The sequence below is a fragment of the Halichoerus grypus genome, chromosome X (genome assembly GCF_964656455.1).
Source record: "Halichoerus grypus chromosome X, mHalGry1.hap1.1, whole genome shotgun sequence".
Taxonomy (NCBI): domain Eukaryota; kingdom Metazoa; phylum Chordata; class Mammalia; order Carnivora; family Phocidae; genus Halichoerus; species Halichoerus grypus.
Genome location: NC_135727.1, coordinates 31966042 through 31988437, shown reverse-complemented (window position 1 = coordinate 31988437; position 22396 = coordinate 31966042). Strand labels below are relative to the sequence as shown.

The following is a 22396-nucleotide window of genomic DNA, read 5'->3' as shown; positions in this document are numbered from 1 at the left end:
CGAACACAGCCTTGCTGTCACCTTGATTTTAGCCCAGGGAGACCCATACCAGACTTCTGAGCTAAAAAATCTGTAAGATAATAAATTAGTGAGGTTTTAAGCCATTAGTTGCAGTGATTTGTTATGGCAGTAAGAAAACTAATACAGAGTTCTTTTCGAGTGCTTGCATGCAATTAAGCAATGGGACAAAAATGTCCACAAGAAAATACTAAACATGCTGACTGGGGAGTACCCTAGGAAAGTACTAAAAAGAGCCTAAGAGCTAGAGCATTGTCCATGGTGGCTGATTACCATGGGGGGAAAACGTGGGGAGCCAATGAAGGTAGAATAGTGCTTCAAGAGAAATAGGAAACAGTGAAGTGAATCCTGATACCCTAACAGCAAGTAAAGATAATTGCCCCAATATTTTCCTACAACTTCACCACTTGACAGTATGGCCAAGTAAAGCTGACCTCTCCCTTATGCCACCACCCAATTCAAAAAAGTTTACCTCATCTATCATACTTCTTTGTTCTTCTGACCCTAGTAAGATATTATCTAATTAATAGCTGGCAGGAAAGTAGCAAAAGTCGACAAAAACAAAATGGCATTAGAGAAGTTAAGAGCTTTGAAATCAAGTAGACCTGAGTTTGAATTCTCACTTCACCTCTTCCTTTGAGTGTGACATTGAGCAAGTTAATTAACCTCTCTGAACCACTGTGCCCTCCGGTGTAAAACAGAGACGACTTACTCGTATAGAGTGTTTGGGAGGCAGCCTGCAAAGTGCTTGGCATTTTTATAGTAGCACTCAACAAACTGTATTATATTTAGCTCTGTTAAACCAGGACAGTTTCTAAAAATGGCAAACAAATACATTTCACATGAAATGTATAATATTGGTCTTACAGGCTAGATTCAAGTTTTAAGCTCCTGGAGTTCTGAAAGTTGTTTTTATTTACCTTTTTCTTAGAGAAGAATAAGTTACTGCTTTTCACTATTGAACCATATCCTAAGAAGTACTCTCCAACAAGGTGGAGATGTTCTTATCTTAGCATACCATAAATATGGCAACACTGGATAAAAGCAACATATACCCTCATCATGGGAAGTCACACCAATGAAAATATTTTACTCTAATTGAAAACAAAATATAATTTTATTTTTCAATAAGATGACATCCTACAGACCAGGATCAAATTATTGCTGCTTGAAAGGTAAAATATGTACACTTATGCCCTAGAAAGCACCTATGCCCTGTCCAATTTAAAGGATGGTACTCTGTTCCTCTTGTTTTAAACGGTTACTATCAAGTTTAAACATAAACTGGTTCACTTTCCATCCTACGTAATATGCACTTTATAATCTGGTATCTATTTTCGGGGCACCTGGCTGGCTCAGTCAGTAGAGCATGCAACTCTTGATCTCAGGGTTGTGAGTTTGAGCCACACGTTGGGTGTCAAAGTTACTTAAAAATAAAATCTTTAAAAGAAAATTTAAAAAAAAATCTGGTATCTATTTTCAAAATTCATGTCTTCATATTTAGCTCAGACACATTTCTCTTCTATAGTATTTTCATTCCCATTAAATCCATTATCAATACTGAAAGTACAATAAACAAAAATTAATCTGATTATCCTGGATCAGAATTTTCATACCGGTAAAATAAATTAAGCAATTTAATTGTTCGTGAATAAAGATAAGATGGAAGAATAGTTACTTTGAGTGATTGTAAGGACTACACCCCTAATACCCAGCAGAGTTATGCCTGGCACATAACAGAAAGTGAGTAATTCTGAATATTATAAAGTCAATATACAAGGTGAGTGAAAAAGAGCTGAGCACTTTCAAAAATGGTTTACTCAGCAACTTCTTTACGTACAGATTCCCCAAGAATCACACAGACACCACCTCTTCCTCACAGTCTTGAGGAAATAAAGCAATACTCTGTGGCTGCCATTTCAATTTAAAATATCATCTTGCACAGTGCTTATAATTCTTGACTCTTTAACCAGAAGTTAAAGTCATTAACACAAATACTTGCCTATCTCTTACTTCTTTCTTTCCCCTCCCCCTAACTCGGCCCGACTTAGCTTCTCATCTAAATATTCTAACTTTCAAGCAGAATGTCTGGAATCCTTAGAATTCTTAACTCCAGACTTCCCGTGAGGCTGTAAGAGATTTGCATTTCTGCCTCTTCTCTATGGGACAAGTGTTTTGAGGGGTACTTGGAAGTCACATTAAAGTAGAAAAAAAAACAATGCATCTAGAGAAATTCTTGACAAGGAAAATTCTTGGAAATTTCTGAAAGCATCAGAAATACCAGCTTTCTGTCTTGCAAGTTTCTTTTGTGAGGTATTCTTCAGTAACATTGAATGGTTTCAAGAGATCTTTTAAAACACACACACAATTGGCTTTAAGACAAGATTCTAACTTCCCTTGCACATGCCAGGCAGGCGTCCCCAGACTAAAAATTCTGAAGTAGTGAAAAGAATCCACACTGACTAGGAGGTGCAAGCCATCCAGTCGTGAACCTCTGGAAAGGAAGTTTGTAAACTTGGAATTCACTACAGAACAGTGTGAATCCTGTGATTAAAAATGATTTAATCCCAGTCTCTAAGACAAGGAGAAAAGTGTCTTCTAGTCGGACCACATAGGGAGGACTGCATTCAGATGTAGTATCTCCCATAAAGATTAACATGAAAAAAACGGGGCCAGGTGAGGACAACCAGCAGAGTGAAGGGTCTGGAAAACATGTCATACAAGCAAGGGTTAAAGAAAGAGATTTCCAGGCTTGTATGTAGTACAGAAAATAGAGATTTTTCTATCTACCTCCAAAAGGCTACATGAGGATCTGGACATAAAAGGTCTAGAAAAGATTTTGCTCAATGCAAGGAAGAGCTGTCCACGCATGAGAGGTGCTGCCTTGGTGAGGTAGTGAGCTCTCTGTTACTGACAGTGATCAAGGAGAATGTGTATTAAACCATCTTTCAGAGGTGTCGCAGAAAGGATTCCTGCTTTAAAGGGGGTTTGGGTTCTCTAAATGACCTCTAAGGTCACCTTTATCTCTATGGTTTCCCATTAATGTATGTTAAGCTAGCCCTTCTGTAAGCTCAGACAATAGAAATTCCCAAGGACATGCCACCAAAGTTACACACTCCCACTAAACTGTTCTTAGGCGTTGTTTATGTTATTTCTCCACGTAATTTTGTTAGAGTGAGCATGTAGTAAAAACAAATTAAGCAGACAGAAATAAAAGTTTATGTATGTGGTAACTGTGAAAATAGCTACATATATTCTTTTCTAATTTGAGATGATCAATTTAAGAAGTATTTTGCCAAGTAAAAAATGACTTCTAAAACCACGAGGTTTTGTTGTAATCACTAAATTAGAAAAAAAGACAACCTTAGGGAATAGAAAACGTGTCAATTTTTTAAAAATGCCTATTTTTATTTGTTCTCTTTTTTGAATCACCCATAAACAAGGGATACTTAGACAGTCTGCACAGTCTTTTCTCAGGAAATCTAGATACTGCATTTTAATGATACAATGATAGAAAACAATTGCTATAAAATACTGTGCTGTTGATATTTACTACAAACTCTATTTTACATATTAAACAAAATAACCGTAAACAGGAAGCTGACCGAAGGCAAGTGCATTCATTCATTAGCTTAAGGGGCACAAGCCTAATTCACTAACACTCATTCTACACTCATTGTCTTTTTGCTTGAGAAAGGTAAAATTCGAAGGAAAACATCCCACCGTGTGTCTGACTTGCTAGAAAATCCACTGTTACATTGCACTGGTTAATTCCTACCCATTGTCTTCCTCTTTATTGCCACACCATTGTTATCAAAACTTACAGCTTGTGAAAAAAAGATAAAAGGATCGCTAATGCTAATCCTGTTCTATTTCAGCATGCCCTTAGAAACTAGCAATACATTAACCCTGTAACATTAGCCCGAAGGAACCATTTGCTGTTTTAAAACAATGAATACCAAAATACCAGAAAACCACTTAGATGTGACTGCCCTTTCAGCTTTATTAATTTAGGCAAAATGACAGGTTAATTTATATGGTTCACACCTGTCAGGAACGGAGTCTTTACTAATTCAGTTTACACTGACCAGGAGATCCTCCCTCAGGCTAAGGCTGAACTTCAACCTACTGTTGAACAGAGTGTGACGCAAGTTCCACATGGATGGCACACCACCCTTCAAGGGTTCAAAACGGGAGCTGAAGGAGGACTCAATCTACTCAGTAAAGACTAAGCATTTGGTAACCAAGCTGCCTGAAGGCAAAGGATTTTTTTCCTCCATCTTTTGTCTTTAAGGTACTCCCACTATTCCCGAATCATAGGATAACACAATTTGAAAAGCGCTTTATGCTATATAAGAGATGATTCTCCTGCATATCGTCATCAACATTGTCCTTATCATCAGTCTTGAATATATGGAGAGAGGCTGCACCTCTCATTCAAGCTTTAAACAAGCAGAAAGAAGGCAAACTTGGATTTGAAATCCACAAGGGGAAAATTGCCTTTCTGTTCAATGTTTGCAGTAAGTGAAAAGTTGTCTGTTGTACCTTTCATGGGAGGAGAAGCACTGCCCTACCTATAAGCGTCAATAAAGGAGCTCCAGGGGCACCTGGGTGGCTCAGTCGTTAAGTGTCTGCCTTTGGCTCAGGTCATGATCCCAGAGTCCTGGGATTGAGCCCTGCATCGGGCTCCCTGCTCCGAGAGGGGCCTGCTTCTCCCTCTCCCACTCCCCCTGCTTGTGTTCCCTCTCTAGCTCTCTCTCTCTCTGTCAAATAAATAAATAAAATCTTTTAAAAAAATAAAAAAATAAAGGAGCTCCAGCTAAGTAGCACCTACACTGGGCTGAGAACAAGACCATAAGGAGCCCTTATATTTTTTCCATACTTGCTCAATTACCACAGCACATTTTTACTACAGCCCGAAAGATTTTTATTGAAATTTCAGTCTTTGAAAAATAGACCCAAATCTTCGATGAAAACCACGGAATGCGTTATTTGACAAATCACAATACATATTGATGAAACACTACAAACCAATACTGATGCGACTCAAGCAAACATAGAAAAAAAGATGTTTCTCTTAACTGTGAAGAATTCTATATTCCAGATAATATTGTAAAGGTTTAGATATAATTTTATAGATAAACTCTCAGATATCACAATTGACCAAAAAGTCAGAATTAAACTATTCTATTTCAAGGCAAAGACTTTAGACCCAAAGACACAAATAACCATTTAACCCAACAACTGTGAGAGCAAACACAATGTTACTTGACCCAGTTTTCTAACTTAGTCCTTGTAATTTTTGAGAGTGAAAATCACACTCAACTTAAGTATCATTTTGTGTGCAGAAGTGTTGTGGAATATAAAGAAGCTCTGATGAGAACGTGTTACACATTATATTTTTATTTCTGGCCAAGTAAGACAATGAACTCCAATCTGAAACAGTCAAAAACTAAATGATATATTTAGACACCTGATTTAAATTCCCCAAGCTAGTCTTTTCCTGTATTTCACATATTTTCCCTGTGTATATTAACATGATATTTAAAACCCCGTATTAATTCATTTATAAAGAAAAATAAGTTAAGGCCAATTTAATAACTTGGCCTGTCACAATGTCAAAATGGTGTAACCTAATGCTAGCCCTTCAAATACATTTTCCCATTCTACCTCTGTGTACTACCAACAATCAACATCAACATGCAAGATCTGTGGTATTTTCCAGCTTCTACCACCTAAATCAATTCACTCATATCATCAGGTCAAAGCGGTGAGTACTTAAAAGGAGGAAAGTGATTCATTACAGATGATGTATTAAGCTGTATCTGAGCCTATGGCTAGTATGAATACAATATACATTTTTTAACCATCTCTAAAAATTGAGCCACAATAGGAGCTACAGTTTGGATCCTCTGTATGGTAAAATATAGGAGGAATACCAGACTCATTAATAGCCATTATTAATTGTACCCTGCTGATTTCAAGTTTTGGGGTGTGTATGTTTTGTTGTTTTTACAATGAAGTTGCTTTTGGTAAATCTTTGCTCATTTCTCACCAGCTAGGATTCATAAAGTCAACAGGCACATCTCATTTTCTCAAATGATTTGAAGGAGCTCCATTAACGTGTCACCTCCATTAACTTGTCACCTCCATTAATTTGTGCTTTTGACAAATTCAGCTTTTGAGAAACAAATATAGCTGATCTTTTTTTTTTCCTTTCTTTTACAAATCTGACTTAAAATTTTAACTTTAGAGGAAAAGTCACACAAGTAAACAGATAAAATCACTTGAAGCATCTCTCAGGAAGAACATAAAAAATAATCTGAAAATGACATGACAGAATTTCACTCTGAAATGTCCTCATTTTTCAGCGCTTTCTAGGGAATTGCTTCATTTGGACTGAGAACACCAGCACACTTCCTCAGCAGCTGAAAGCCTTTCAAAGAACCAGACTAAGACACCACTGTGCTTCTGAACCTCATATAAAACAAAAACTAATAAAATGGCAACTCACCGGTTTTCTAAACACACAATTAACCTAAAGCAGGAAGAATTTTCCACAACTTTCCTGCTGAAAAATATTGTAAAGGAAATACAGTTAAAACAGGCTTCTACTCCAAAAGCTTTTCTCATACTAATATTTAAAAAAATTTTTTTTTAAAAAAAGGTCCAGCTTTCCCTTACGCCTTCCCCTACCGAAAGGAAAAAAAAAAAAAAAAAAAGGATCACAGACAATATTTTAAAAGAAGATTTAATTATATCTCCTGGATTTTGTTTCTAAGGCAACAGTTTGCAAGTTTAAAAACTCAGATTTTCAAAAATTCTAGTAAGACTTCCCAATATATTTTAGTATATATTTACTTAAAATAAATTTCTAAAACAGGCATTTGTAGAACACATTTTTCAACTCCACGTATGTACATAACTAATGAAAGAACTAGAACTTGCACAAATTTGAACTTACACTTCAGAACCGGAATTATAAAACTGGGAAAGATAGAACATCGAACTTATTAATATTCATACACAACTCAAGTGTAAAAGTCCTGGTTACAAGGCTCATTTTCTGATCCATGTGTTAACTCCGAACGTTTCCAATCCGTCCAAAAATTATAGAGAGCATTTCCCTATTTAACACCACACCAACATCAATCACCAGCAGTGTTTTGTGCCACTACACAAAAGAAGTCATCTTAAATATTTCAGATATACAAAAATTCGAAACAAAATCCACCCGTCGTGAAAGATTAAAGTCTATCCTTAGGCAATTCCTTAGGTATACCTTTAGACTTGTACATTAGTAATCCAATGACCATTAAGCACGTTAAATAAAAATAAACATCAACTCCCAGGACAAGCAACCGAAGGTAAAATGTGGGCATGCCCATATATTTCATTATAAGCCAGCTTGCGGTTTTTACTCTTGTGGGTTTGGGGATGTGGCTGTTTGGGATTTTTTTTTTTAACCCCCTTTTGCCGCAAGGTTGATTCAAGAAAGAAACCCCACTTTAATATCCTATTTTCTCTCACTTACATGTATGCTGGAGAAAGTGGAGTTGACCTGGATGTTTTAAGCACAGGAACTGGGAATTTCCAGATAGCAGGAGAGCTCGTTTTCCATTTCAATGGCATGTTGTCACCACGGTACTACAATAACAGTAAACGGCGTTTCCATAACAGACTACCGACTAGGACTTCCATTCCACACTGTCCCGACACACAGCAGCGGCTGCCGCGGAGAACAAGCAAGCGATCTGCCCGTGCCCTTAACACCGAAGCCTCCGATCTGTAAAATAGGGCTGCAAGGCACCTCCTTTAAATCCTCCTGTCCCCTAAAGCAATACGATGATCCTATCGTTCTAACTCAACAATAGTGCCACCTCGTTAGGAAAGCGTTGACTGCAGTATATATATATATATATATATATATATATATATATATATATATATATATATATTTTAAGACTGCACCGTGCAGACCACACAATGCAGCTTTATTTCATAAAAAGCGGCTGGGGTTTTATTTTGTTGTTGTTGTCGTCGGTGTAAGCTGGCATTACCATTGTTCTACCTTCACAGGGATACTGCAGCGCTGTACACCTATTAACCTGATTTCTGACCAATGGTAGCAGGAAAAAAAAAAATAGATGGGTTTCATATGAAAATGAAACAACATACCTACTCAGAATACACTTGTCATCCTCTGAACATTCTTCTTTTGAGCTGCAACAATACAAATGGGATATAAACCTCAGCATAGCCTTAGGCCACAGCTAATAGAGATCAGTGACTAAATTCAGCAGCCCGCTTTCCTCCCGCACAAGCTCTGGCCACACAATAAAAGAATGCCATTATGGGAAAAGCCCGTTTAAAAAATGCCAGTCTCTCTGTTTTCCAGTTAGAAGAAGGCAAAATGTAAGAACAAGTATAAACTGCTGCAGAACTCTGCACGCTCTTCTAGCGGCTTCTGATTCAAGTTGCTCTCCTTTCCCTATTCTTATTTCCAAGCCGGGATGAGCAGAATCTCATCCATTTACAACATGCTGTGGTACCACGAATATCACTCTGTCTTCTGCAGCAGAGAAGTACAGAGTGGCGTGCTCTTAAGAGCAGTCCTCGGAGGGACGCTATCAACAATCTAATTCAATGCTGCCCTCCCCTTCTTCTCTCCCCCTTTCCCCTCCCGTTCGGTCCCCTCCCTCCTCCCCCACCCCCAAACAGCTCACAAATTGCCTAGAGGAGAGACCAATGCGGCTGGCCAAGCAGGTGTCCAGCAGGGACCATTCCAAAGCTCAGCGGCGGGTCCGGTAACCTCTAGGGGTTAGCGACTGTCAAGGAGATTGAAAAATTCAAGTTGCTGTCAAAGCCATGAAAGCAGCGGCAAATATACGGTTCATCCATATCATTTTAGAATACTGCCAGAAAACAGCCTTGTAAGTGCCCCGAAAGTGACTGGGTGTTGTAAGTTTCTGTTTAAAGCCCCAATCTCACACATTTTCTACACAGTTCTAAGAAGTGAAAATAGGAGAGGCTGGTATTATGCTGAACTCTTTATTTATGGGCTGAAGCATTTCACCTCTGATATCGGCGAGTGGCCATCACTAAGCATCTACCTTCATAGCACCCTTCTACATCTGCCTAAAAACAGAATTATCTTGCCTTCACCAGTGCAAGCTTAGTAAAAGCAGACTGCCCTCGATACGGAAGCCACTACCTTTTAAAAAAAAAGCACTGCAGTGACAAACAGGTCATATTTACTTTCAGGTCTGTATGCAAAAAATCAACTTGTGCTTCTAACTTGAGTAGGCTGGCTTTCAGATACTCCTTCCAAATCATTCCTAGTTTTTAAAAGACGGAGATTTAGTCCCTTAAGAGGTTTCTCATTTGTTATTCAAAAAGCACAGATGAATGTTACCATAGGAAGCAACCACCTTCAAAAATTCCACAATATAGAATTTAATATACCAGAAATACAGTGTGAAATTAGTTCCAGGTAATCACAAATACCTTCCTGTGAGATACACGTCAATATTCAGGCAAAGAGTATTTTCCTATGAAAACCACCCATACATGTGGCAGTATATACATACATACATCTATGGAGAGAAAGCTTATTTTGAAAGATTGACGAGTAACGCATAAACTTTATTAAACAGTAGGTAGTAACTCACAAATAATTTTTATTCAGTCGACCATAAACAAGCACCCCCCAAAACCCCAGGCAAGCAACTTAAAAAGTTAAATTACAATTCTCTTTTTTAGTACCCACACACAAAACTGTCTCATAAAAATCTTCAAAGGAATCAGAGAAAGGAGTATTTATCAATACCGTAATGAGCAAAATACATTTAAAAGGTTAAAAAAAAAGCACCACTAATACAAATAAACTATAGTCAATATTTTACACCAGAAGGCTTTATGTAATAACTCTTAATAGTTATGGAGCAAAAAGGTCCCAGGTACAACAATCAGCCTTGCCAACTTGTTGGAAACCCCCAGAATAAACACACACACACACACACACACACACACACACACACACACACACTCTCAAGCAAGTTTGGAATGTCCCATTCCAAAAACGTGAAGCATTCTCAAACATTTCCAAATATAAAACATAAAACAGCTACAAATTAGCTGTATGTAGCAAGGAGGTGATATTTTAGAAAGGAAATTCAACCACTTTCCAGCTTATGAAAATATTACAAAGCAGTAATTACAAATACAACTTCTGAGAACAAAGACCCCCAAACCTACGTAAAAACATGGTTAGTAAAGTGTTGCGAGCAGTCTATAAAGTCGACTCAAAATTTATGAGTGGGATATGGGGTAAATGTGGAGTTTTCGAGATCTCCCAGGGGGTAACCCCCACAAACAGGTGAAGATCACTTCATTGCAAAGGTTCTCCAGTTATTATTCTTCGTGAGCAATCAATGTATTCAAAAAACCCACATAATCTTTGTCTAACTTCAGGCTCCAAAGAAATCAACCAGTAGCACCAAATCCTCTATGTCAATTGCCTATCTAGGTTTCTCTTAGATTTAACGTTTACAACCTGTTTTGGGGGCCCTTGAACAATTGTCATATTTGCCCAAAGTGAAAAGAAAATAAGACTGCTTTCCCTCCACCCCACCCTCAGCACCGGTAAAGACCCCAAAACCCTAAATAAAAGCTTACATCCGATGATGACCATTTATTTCTATTCAGTTCTCCCCGCTTTAACAAATTGCTAGGAGTCATTTTTAATTATCTCTCACGAGCAAACAGCTAATATGCCAAAGGCTTTAAAAATAATTCCTTTACGTAGAAATACGGTCCATGAAATCTACTTTACACTATTAATTTGCTTAACAACAATGCTCCTCATACATCGTTTAGAAATAAACTTCAGCCAGGTAAAATAACCCCAATTACAAATTAGCAGAGTCCAAATTAATCAGATTTTACTACCCTGACGGCGACTCTGGTAGCAAATATTGAGCGTAATTACCATTACATTCTGGACCTGAAAATGTTTTCACCTCTAGAGTGAAAGGGAGAAAATGATTAAATGTATATTTTAAATAGAATTTTATGCTGGGAAATGTCAAAAACCCTCGTTGACTTTATACGAAACACTGATTTCATTTACAGAACACTTGGTTCCTATTAGGGACCAATGCATAAAAGAGGACAGAAAGACAACATACACAAAAACTCTCCGAAGCATTTGAGGAACATTAACTAATCACTTGAAAATACCTGTGAAATGCGTATTTCAGAGATGTCATAAACAAAGGATGATGCTGGGACTTGGCCAAGGCCACAAAAAGAGGCATCCTTGGCCAAATCTTACAATGCAGAATTCCCTGTTTCCCCACGTAGAAAGAGGAGATATTTTATAAAACTTTTAGAATTCTTACAAATCATCTTGCTCAGAACCCTCATTGTACAGATGAAGGAACTGAAGCCCAGAGATGTGAACTTGCCCAATGTCACCCAGCTAGCTAGCAGCAGGACTGGGACTAGGAACCAGGTTTCCATCTGCTAGTCCGGGACTCGCACTCTAGAATCCCTACTGTCCCTCCTTCTCGATGAGACCTTTCCTGAAGACGTGTGTTTCTCTGTGACGTGAACCACATTCTGTAAGTACCTCCATGTGTCTAAATAAACAAGAATTACCAAGAGCTATTTATTCCTCCAATGATATGTATGCTCAAAGATAGAAGTGGGAGACAAACACCAAAAATACAAAAGTGTGTGCAAAGACCATTCACAAAATCTTCATTCCAGAAGGTGTTTAAGTATGATGAGGGAGAAAAAGGTAAATGAGAATTTAGCCAGTCATAGTATGGGAGAGAAGTGAAATATACAGCTAGGAGGGGGAATTTTTTTTCTAAACATAAATGTTTCTAAATAACTTTACAGAAAAATCAAACTCACTGGCTGACAGTGATGGTTCTTTCGTCCCACCACCCCATGAAATGAACTGACTGATAATGTCACCCATCTGACCTCTGTCTCTCTCCATATTTTCATGATATTCCCTAAGAACTGACCTACCTTCTTGCAAGTTTTGGTGAATCCTGTGGTAGGTACAACTACAAACTAATAGCATTGACCACGGTTTGTGTGAGCAGGCACCGTATAATCTTCTCTTCGGTCCTGACAATGTCTCCTCAGACTAATGTGGGCTATCCATGTTATTCGTGTTGCCCAGACAAGACTATAGATCAGCCAAACTGTGTGCTCTGTTAAATTCTACCAATCAGTAAGAGTATTTGGATGGCGACCAAGTAGGGCTGTTAAACCTTTTAAAGCACACAAAAACTTGACTTCTGCACAACAGAGCAAAATTCTTAATACATTCAGGGCTCCTTATTACAGAAAACAGAACTGTTCACATGAATGACTACATGTACATGTGTGCGCGCATGCGCCACATCTCCTTTATTTCTTTCAGGAAACTGAATATCAACGACATTAAAAAATTTTTACCGGATACTCAGATATGTAGCCTTGCTAAAATCAAAATGGAAAATCCCAGATGTCTCTCAAGACAACTACACTGGAAAGTCATAATTTCATCTTTTATCAGTACCCTTCTCACATGTCAATTTCCTTTGCAGAGCCAGGTGGGTCCTTCCAGTCCCACAGAGGATTTACATCTCTTGACTATGTCTCGGATTAATACAGTACCTATCTCCTTCTTCACAATGCAAACAAGTGTGTACCTGCACAGTTGTGTTTGTGTACTTGTGGCAGGAGTGAAGCGAAGGGAAGCACTCTTTCCATCTCTAACATTTCCAAAAGAGAAGAAGGATACCGAGTTTTGCGGGGAGGAGGGATAGAACAGCAATAAGTGGGGCTGGTAGGCTGGCAAGCCAGGAAACAATAGGAAAAGGGACAAAAGGGGAAAACGGAACGGGTAAGGAGGGGAATGATGGGATGGAAGGAGAATGAAGAGCCAAGAATGGGAGTGGTCCCGCTATGTGGCAACTTTTGTAATTGGGGGTCAGATGGATGAGGTTCTGGGGCTAAGACAGGAGTTGGGGTAGGAGAGCAAATCCAGAGGGACTGAGCAGGTGACAAGAAAGGTCCAACCGTTGGGGCACCAATGACCCACAGCTTCTGCCTACCCTTACTCTCTCACTACAGCTGAAAACAGGATTAGCACTGAATGAGAAATTTAGAAGTTCTTGCCTTTCCTGCTTTCGTTTCCTGGAGTAGCTACATTCTAGTAAAATCTGTAAGCTTTTTTTGTTCTTGGCTACCCCTGGGTGCCTCATTCGTATATGATTCCCAAATCCACATGCCCAAGTAAGTCTTTATACAACTCTGACATGCACAAACTAAATTAATCCTTAAGTAGTCCCATCTATTAAAAACTGCCTTAGGGGCACCTGGGTGTCTCAGTTGGTTAAGTGCCCAACTCTTGATTGTTCTCAGGGTCATGAGATTGAGCCCCACGTCGGGCTCCATGCTGGGTGTGGAGCCTGTTTAAGATTCTCTCTCTCTCCCTCTCCCTCTGCTCCTCCCTCCCCCCATGGGTAGGCACATTCTCTCTCTCTCAAAACAAAACAAAACACCTGCCTTAAACTCCAAACCAAAGTGTTTGTATGTGTTGGGAATGGTGGTGGTAGAAAAAAATGATTTTTAAATATATAATATTTGCACAGCTGATTTTGTATTACCATTGTCAAACTGTTTGAAAAAAGCAACTTAGAGAGGCAGTTTATCATCAAGTAGAGATAACGCATCTAGTGCTCCAGTAAGAGGCCATGCTTTAGCACACCCTGTGTTCCCGCCATGGGACTTCATATGGCCGAGACACCCTCCCCAAATTCCTGCTCCTCCTTCAAGAAGGAATCCCTGAATCTTTGTATCTTCCTAACTGAGCACCACCCCCAGCATACTGGAAGGCCCTCCATAAATATTTGTTGGGTAAACGGAAAGAGAAGTTTATAAGCAGAGGGGTGATTAAGCAAGAATTGGGTATCAAAGCCAGGATATATCCTGGAAGGATTTTTAAGTGTTACCAATTCTGCTACGACTAAAAAGCAGAGTACAGGTAAAAAGACTATTCATCTGCTAATTGGATAATTTTAGGCTATGAAATCCTTAAAATGAAAAAAAATTAAATATACACATTATCTTGTTAAAAGTAAGTATATGTTGAAGAAAATCACCCAGAATATAAGCTTTTTTAAAATGAAATAAATGCATCACTTATAGTGATGGTGGATTGCTCTAATGAAAAATCCTTGCTCTCATCTCAAATAATGATAATGTATCTGTTTAGTTGTCTCTCAGCAAATTCCTAAGTATCTCCTTAAATTACCACAGGTAAATAAAACAGCCAAACCATCATTAGATTTTCTGATGTGTTTGTCCATTAAACCTGCAAACTTATCAAAATAAAAAGCCATTAAAAATGTACAGTGTTGGGGGGCCTGCCTGGCTCAGTTGGTAGAACATGCAACTCTTGATCTCGGAGTTGTGAGTTTGAACTCTATGTTGTGTGTAGAGATTACTTAAAAACAAAATCTTTAAAAAAACAAGCAAAAAGAATATGGTTCTCCTGGCTAAAAAATATAATCATATAAAGCTTTTTATTTATTTATTTATTTTAAAGATTTTATTTATTTATTCATGAGAGAGAGAGAGGCAGAGGGAGAAGCAGGCTCCCCACTGAGCAGGGAGCCTGACGCGGGACTCGATCCCAGAACCCTGGGATCATGACCTGAGCCGAAGGCAGATGCTTAACCATCTGAGCCACCCAGGCACCCCATATAAAGCTTTTTAAATAGTTTTGCTACTTTCTTTTAATTTGACATCACACAGAGAAGCAAAACCATAAAAGCTGCATGCAAAACGCTTATCTATGATGATTGAAAAACTTTTCAATAGTAAGCACATCATATACCCAGTCTCAAAAGGCATGTCAATTAAGGAAAGGCAACATTTGCTATATTCTACATTGTTTCAGAAATAAATATACTTTTATAAAACTCTGAGTTACGGAAAGACCTTCAGAATAATACATGACATTTTCCTCAACATTCTGATTAAAATTAATGAAATAATGCTACTACTTAAAAAAATGATATTTATTTCCTTTTATCCAAAGAGTTATTATAACATTCACATCTGTACCGTAAATGTTATAGCTAAAATGAGATCTAGAAGTAAACACTTCCATGGAAAGCTAATTCTAATGACTCACTAAGATCATACAACACTACTTAAAATTTCCATGAAAAAGGGCCCTTTATATTCAATTGGTTTAACTTTATTTTTAGTACTTCCCAGGCCTAACTATTACAATTTTAAATTTCCTAGACATACATCTATAGAAACTACTGTTGACTAAAATAAAAGGCTGTAACCAGACATGAATGAGAAAATTACTTAAACTCCAGAGAAGACTCAACTTCGAACTTGAACCCTATGACCTGTTGGCATGACATGGGGCTCACCAGTTTTCCTAAAGGTGTGTAGTTTTATAGTCATGGGAAATGCCTCCTATGGTGGTATCCAAGAGATTTAGCAACTAGTTCAAACCTCTATTTTCTAATTTTGAAATCCTTCTCATTTTCCAATTTGTAATTCTTCTCTTGGGTGATCTTAAGTTAGAAAGATTTTACTCTTAGTGAAAGAAAGGGGGTATAGAAACACACTGAAAGATAACAAATATATGCTGGTAAGTCTAAATTACAGAAGCTAGCCGAAAAGTGTGCAATTTAAAATTGTTATGTCTTGGGGCGCCTGAGTGGCTCAGTTGGTTAAGCGTCCAACTCTTGATTTCAGCTCAGGTCATGAGATCTCAGAGTCGTGAGATTGAGCCCGGCATCAGGCTCCTCACTGGGCATGCAGCCTGCTTAAGATTCTCTTTCTCCTCCTCCCTCTGCCCTTCCCCCCACCCCACTCACACTCTCTCTAAAAATAAAATAAAATAGTTATGCCTCAAAAACTATTGAGCAATTCAGTGAAAATCCTATGATGTCAGACATCATTAACTCATGATATATAAAGTGTTCATGTGTTACGAACCAACCACAACACCGTTGTAAAGTTATGTCTAACTTCATTATGTGGATGCAATGGTTGTCCAGTGGGAGGCAATAATTTCTTTTCCTTGATCTCATGTTCTATTACTAACTAAAGTAAATGCAGTTTTGATATGAGGAAGTAAAAAACACACTTTATTTTCTAGGGGGTCCCTAGATTTAAGCTAGATGAAAATTTTATTTATTTATTTATTTATTTAAGTTTATTTATTTAAGTAACCTCTACACCAATGTGGGGCTTGAACTAAGGACGCCATGATCAAGAATTGCATGCTCTTCATACTGAGCCAGTCAGGTGCCCCTTAAGCTAGATGCAACTTAAATTTGGGTTTCATGACTGCCTAAGTCTGTCTACTTCAATCAGTAAGTTCAGAACCACTTCATGTCTTCAAAATCAAATATATGTATTAAATAATCAGTTACTTCTCATGGAATTCTGAAGCTACATAATATTTAAGCGAAATATTATCTTCCCATTAGCTAGCATATATTTATTCATTCATTCCTTATTCAGCTTGATCTAAGCCACAGACACTGTTGAGCATTTTTATGAGTCTTCTACCACTAGGTCTGGACATGTTATTTAAATTCCTATCATGCTGTTCAGTCAGTAAACGAAAATATTTATGTTTGGGAATTTCCAGAATTACCAATTTTTGAGATTCTGATCTGTAAAGCACAGAGCAACATAACTTATATTCCAAAAAGGGTGAAGAGGCAGCAAGACTGAGCTTAAACTGATACTCTAAACATGGAACAAACATTAGCAAAATAATTAGGACCATGTTTTCACATCTGTCAAATAAAATGCATTTGTTTCAACTGAGGACTTCTTCCCATATTAGCATTATCGACAGTGCAAGACTGACTCCTTGAACTTCACAAATACCAAAATCAATCAACTCGCTATGCCTAGCCCAAAGCCTATAAAGAAGAGGTACATGCTGAATTAGTTCAATCGTCAACAAGTACTAAGAACTTAGGACTTCGCTAGATATTACAAGTATACAGAAGAACGCATGTTCCCTGGCCACAAATCTCTGGCAATCTAATCAGGCAGACTGCATATCCACATATGGAACATGAATGGGTACTGTAAAGCCTTGACAATCCAGAACCCTGGATAAGCCTAGTTTATTAGCCAATTTTTAAAAATTAACTTCAGGGGCGCCTGGGTGGCTCAGTCGGTGAAGCGTCTGCCTTCGGCTCAGGTCACGATCCCGGGGTCCTGGGATCGAGTCCCAGCATCATCGGGCTCCCGGCTCGGTGGGAAGCCTACTTCACCCTCTCCCACTCCCCCTGCTTATGCTCTCTCTCTCTGACAAATAAATAAAATAAATAAATAAATAAATAAATAAATAATTTCAAATTAAATTAAAACAAATTAAATTAAAACCAATCAAATTAAAACAACAGGAATGGGCTAACTCTTCAAATACCAAAACTTCCTTATTTTTCACCTTTTGATGGAAGTCTTTTGGCCCTTCACCGTCTTCAAGTCTAAACCAGACACAAGTCTTTTAAAAGTACTTCACAGACACCATAACTCGCAAGAGCTCCTGTGATGACTCCTTGGATGTAGGTGTGGGCCGGCAATCTGTCACTCCTCACCCTCGCCTGACTCCGGCCCCCGTATATACTTGGACATGAAACACGGACGCTATAGAGAGAGAAGGGGCTCTTTTCTTTACACTTGGATACCTATACCAAGAGAGAAGCCCTATACCTTGAAGACGGATAGTCTCACCCGTTAGTATGCCTAAGAATCATCTGGGGTGAATATTTTAAAGGTAGAAGTCTGGACGTGGGGCCTAGGATTTTAAACAAGGACTCCAGTTGATTTTCAGACCTGGTCTACTAAACTTGGAGAAACACTGCTTTAAAGTCAAGGTCGCTAACCCCCACTCAAGATAGCCCCAGCTGAGGCGAGACTGTTTTCTCTGTCGCCAGCCTTCCCCAACATATCAGCGCCGGCTGCCCACCACTCGTTGTCAGTCTGCACTGTCCAGGGCCATTATCTTGCCCTCCCACACTCTAGATCCTTCCAGGTCTGGGAGAGTCTGACAGCAAGGTCTCCAGCTGGCTGACAGAGAGGCACAGAGGCAGACCAACAGACATCTTCGAAGAGGGGAATTGTGAAATCCCAGCAATTAGGAAACAAAGGTGCTATCCATTGTATCGATTGTTCAATACCAGGTAAAAGTTAAAGAAAACTTGTCTCCAACTTTTCCGATGAGGAAGTATGGGGGAGAGGACAGAGGTAGGCACCTGTGGTCTGGTTGCAGATCTCCCACTAACTAGCTTTGTGGCAGCCCGTGTTAATCCTCCCTTATCTGTAAAATAGGGAAGATGCCCCCTTTCTTTGCCCGACTCACGGCAATATTCTGAAAGCCAACTGAACTTGGGTTTGAGAAAGCCCACTGGAAAATACAAAGCACAATACAAGGATGTATGATATTTCTGTAACAGAATAATTTATCATTTTTTTCAGCTTAATAAACACAGCAACCTAGACATTATTGAAAGTTTCCTTGATGACTGAATGTCTTGTAGTATCTCAGGGTCTTTTCTGATGAAAATAAATTCTCACTGACAAAAAAGGTAGAGGAAAATGCAGACCCTTGGACATACCCTGGAGTTGATTTTTTGAATATATCCTTGAAATCGGCTTGTTTTAAAGACAATTGCCTCCGTCTCCTGAAGTGGAGTGCAAAAAAAAAAAAAAAAAAAAAAAAAAAATCTGGTTAATGGTGGCTTTACTGGATTTAGTTCGGATTTTTCAAAGCATGCTCTGCAGATATTTTAGCTGTAAATTAATAAACCACGTTTCTAAATCCTGAGCAGCTAATACCACACAGAACAATTTTTAAACATGTAAATTAACTGTAAAACACTTAACAAGAAAGCCATAAGATTCTATTTGTTTTTAGACGCTCTCTTAATGTTTCAGAAAGTCTGGACTAAAGACTGATATGAAATACAACATCTATTGGCAGCTGATCAGAAAGACTAAACTAGCCAAATTTGGACAGAAGGAAACACTTTTCCAGTAAATATATACGCGGCCTTGGAATGCTTTGTCATCTTCTTGTTTTTGAAGCCTAAAAAGTTCAATTCTTTGCTGATAGACTGTTTTGCCATAAAAACCTGAAAGCAAATGACACACATTACAAGCTTTCAGGGAACAGATGGCTAATGTTCTCCTAGGTTCGTTTACTACCAATTTTCTTATTTTCATACTGCTTGTAATTAATAAAAACATACAAAGAGACGCAGCGTCTCCTAAGCAGGGGATTTTGTTTTGGTGAAGTTCTGCCATGTATCTCATCCCTTTGGGCTCATCTAAAAGATGATGGTGATGAAGAGACAGACTTCAGCCACTGCCTGGGGCAGGCCGCGTTCAAACTAGAGACTACCACAGGAGCACTGCGGTGAGCTGTCGCCAGTCAACTTTGTGGGTGCTGGAGGAGCTCTAAGCCCTAATTTAATGCATTTAACATTTGTGACATTTACGTTGCTTTTAGCTTACAGAAAGTGACCATTACTAAGCATTACACTTACCTAATTTTTGCTTCAAAATAAGCAGTTTGGGCTCTTTTCTGGGTCATCCCACAAGCACCACTGCATTATTAAAGTCACAACTAAATCAAAGTCATAGCCTAATAGTATCTTTAGAAAGACCTTGGCAGAGACCTTACCCAAAATGGGATCCTCAGTCTAAGGACCTCTTATGCCAAAGGTAGGCAGCAAGTCTTTTATTTCTTTTTTAGGACGATGAATTCAAAACAGCATCTCTTTAATGGCAATACTGTTTCAAAGTCTACTTTTAAAACGCTACACACATCAAAATTGTTATTTTTGAATCAGAAAAAGCTACAATGGATTGAATTAATATCTGCCCCATTTTAGCATTAAACCTCACCACGCAAATAACAATTATATTATCTTTTTCCTTAAAAATGCAGGAAAGTATCTTTAAATACAGCTTATTTTATATTCCTATTAATATTCCTTTCCTTTGTGTATTTAAGAAGAATCTGGTGTGCCACCTTCTGGTAGCTCAGTGAAATTATGTATCTCTACACAAGTCACTATTCTTTATTTTAACTTTTAAAAAATATATATATTTCTTAACCTGTATTACATTTAAGCTATATAGAGAAACATAGACACACATCTCTACCACACTCTGAAATACAGCAGGATTTCCTCAGTGATTCTTTTTTTTTAAATATCAAGCTTTATATATGCTTTCCTATGATTTTTGCATGGTTACCAATATGTCTCCTGAATTCTACAATACATATAAAATTGATTTTTGTACACCGCTTCACAGGCACATAGGAAAACAACAGGCTTGCTATTTTAATGAATAAGCAACAGCAGTAAATAAAGGAAAAGAAAGGTCTCTTACCAATAAGCCCATTTTTCTCTTAAGGTTTGAACTCTCATCATTTGTCATGTTCTTGTGGATCCCTCTCTCATCAAATTCTCTGGAGTTTTAAAGTTGAGAGCGGCGATGCACAGCTAGGCTCTCCTACATAGTAGCGCACCCCAGTGCATCTGCCTGGTATAGCACTTCAGTTGTCGCTCCCAAAAGCAGAAAACAGCCTTTATGTATTCAAAAACCCATCCACTGAACACCTTCCCTTGGTAGCAAATTGTAGCCAGCGTGGCGGAACTATTTCTATTTCTTATCTTAAGCGCGGATCAGATACAGAGATCAGAACCACATGAATCTTGAGCTTAGTTCCAGTTAATTGAACAGGAACAAAGTGTTCATCTTTAGAGCAGAGGTGGGATGAGACAAATACTAGCATCAGGAGATCTGACGTAGAAAAAACAAAACAAAACATGTTTACCTGAAAGTAATCTGATTTTTTCAAGGGTCACTGCCCTGTTATCGGTCCTATTCCCTTAAATCTTCATTACCTGTAACTCTTCCCTCTCTCGTGCCGCTAGCAGCCAGTCATTAAGTCCTATCCTTTATTCTTTATCATTTTGTACAGGTGTCTAATCCCTAGTGTTTGTGTCTTTTTTTAACAAATGAGCTTCTTCCAAAAATACATATAACTGGTCTCTCTGCACCGCCCGTGTTCCATCTATCAATCACCTCGCTTCTGGATGAGCTCTCTTAAAATGCAACTATACATGATGTAAATTAAATGTTTGATAAATATTTTATTCAACCAATACTTGTTAAGAATTTGCTACATGTGTGGTAGGGACTCTGCCAGGTGATATGGATATAAAGGTGAACAAGACAACCCCTCGTTCTCAGGAAGCTCTTAGTTGAGTGAGAGAAGCAGACATGCACCCTGACAGCACAAAATATGGCATAGAAGCTTTGCTAGGATATGCCTAGGATTCTACAGAGGAACGATAAAAATCAGAGGAGCAATAAAAATTGGGCTGCAACTGAGGTCGAAGAATGAGGCATTCCCCAGGCAGACTCCAGAAGACACCGTCTGTGTGGACACACAGAGACTTAAAGGAGTCCAATGTGTCGGAAGGATCGAGAAAGTCTTCAATGTTACTGGAAGAAGTACAGGTACATAGTGTTGAGGGGAGCGGATTTTAAGGTCTACAGAGTGAGTGAAGAGGCTTGGATCTTATCCCATGAGCTACGAGAAGCCATCTGTTGAATGAGTGGATCACTCGAGGAATTAATCAAGCAACAATGCCCAGCACTAAGAACTCATTACAAGCTGGCTAACCTAGTCTTGGAGTCCACTGATGTAGTAGCTCCTAACCCCAACTGCCTATTCTCTAGCTCACAAACTTGTTTTGTTCTTTGTTTCCCTTTGCTCCGGAGGTCCTCCTACATGAAATCTCTTTCCCTCTCCACTCTTCTGAACTCAACTCATCCTTCTAGATCCAGCTCAAATTCCATTCTTTTCTGTGATGTCTCCCGTGGTACTCTGAGTCTCCTCCAGTTTTTTAAATGTTCCTCCATTACACAGACCACGCATCACTCCTACCGTTGAGCACACGCTGTTCGAAAAACCCTTTGGACTCTTTGCCTATAAAGCCTAGCAAGCAGAGAGAAGGCCAGTGAGAGCCTGAGGGTAAGTGGCCCAAGAAAGCACACCTCCCCAGACTTCACAGTACACACCAATCTCGGTACCTTCTCTTACCACTCTCAAGCCTGAAAAAGAAAGGCTATGAACTGTGAAGTGAACTCTATCTGCATTGGGCAGCAACTCTGCATTACCATGTTAACAATGCTGGTTATATACCTCACGGCTCCCGTTTGAAAATTCCAGAAAATTGATGAGAAAGGGATACCAACAGAATAGCTTAATTATGGAGGTGTGATCTTTGAGGGA

General features: G+C 38.7%; 1 protein-coding gene across 9 annotated transcripts in view; it reads right to left on the bottom strand.

Annotated features, from left to right (window-relative positions):
• KLHL13 (kelch like family member 13) overlaps positions 1–22396 on the bottom strand; it is a 203983-nt gene that overhangs the window by 61531 nt on the left and 120056 nt on the right. For 2 of the 9 annotated variants that reach the window (XM_078065129.1, XM_078065130.1), the window contains 2 exons: positions 20482–20895; positions 18699–18764 (listed from right to left, as the gene is read on the bottom strand). The exons of 2 other annotated variants lie outside the window; for them this stretch is intronic. In XM_078065129.1, coding sequence (XP_077921255.1) covers positions 18699–18764; positions 20482–20522 — 107 coding nt within the window. In that variant the 5' untranslated portion in view covers positions 20523–20895. Of the gene's footprint in view, positions 1–7552; positions 7956–8196; positions 8631–18698; positions 18765–20481; positions 20896–22396 lie in introns of those variants that run through there. 5 more of the 9 variants (XM_078065132.1, XM_078065133.1, XM_078065128.1 and 2 more) reach the window with 5 other exon arrangements.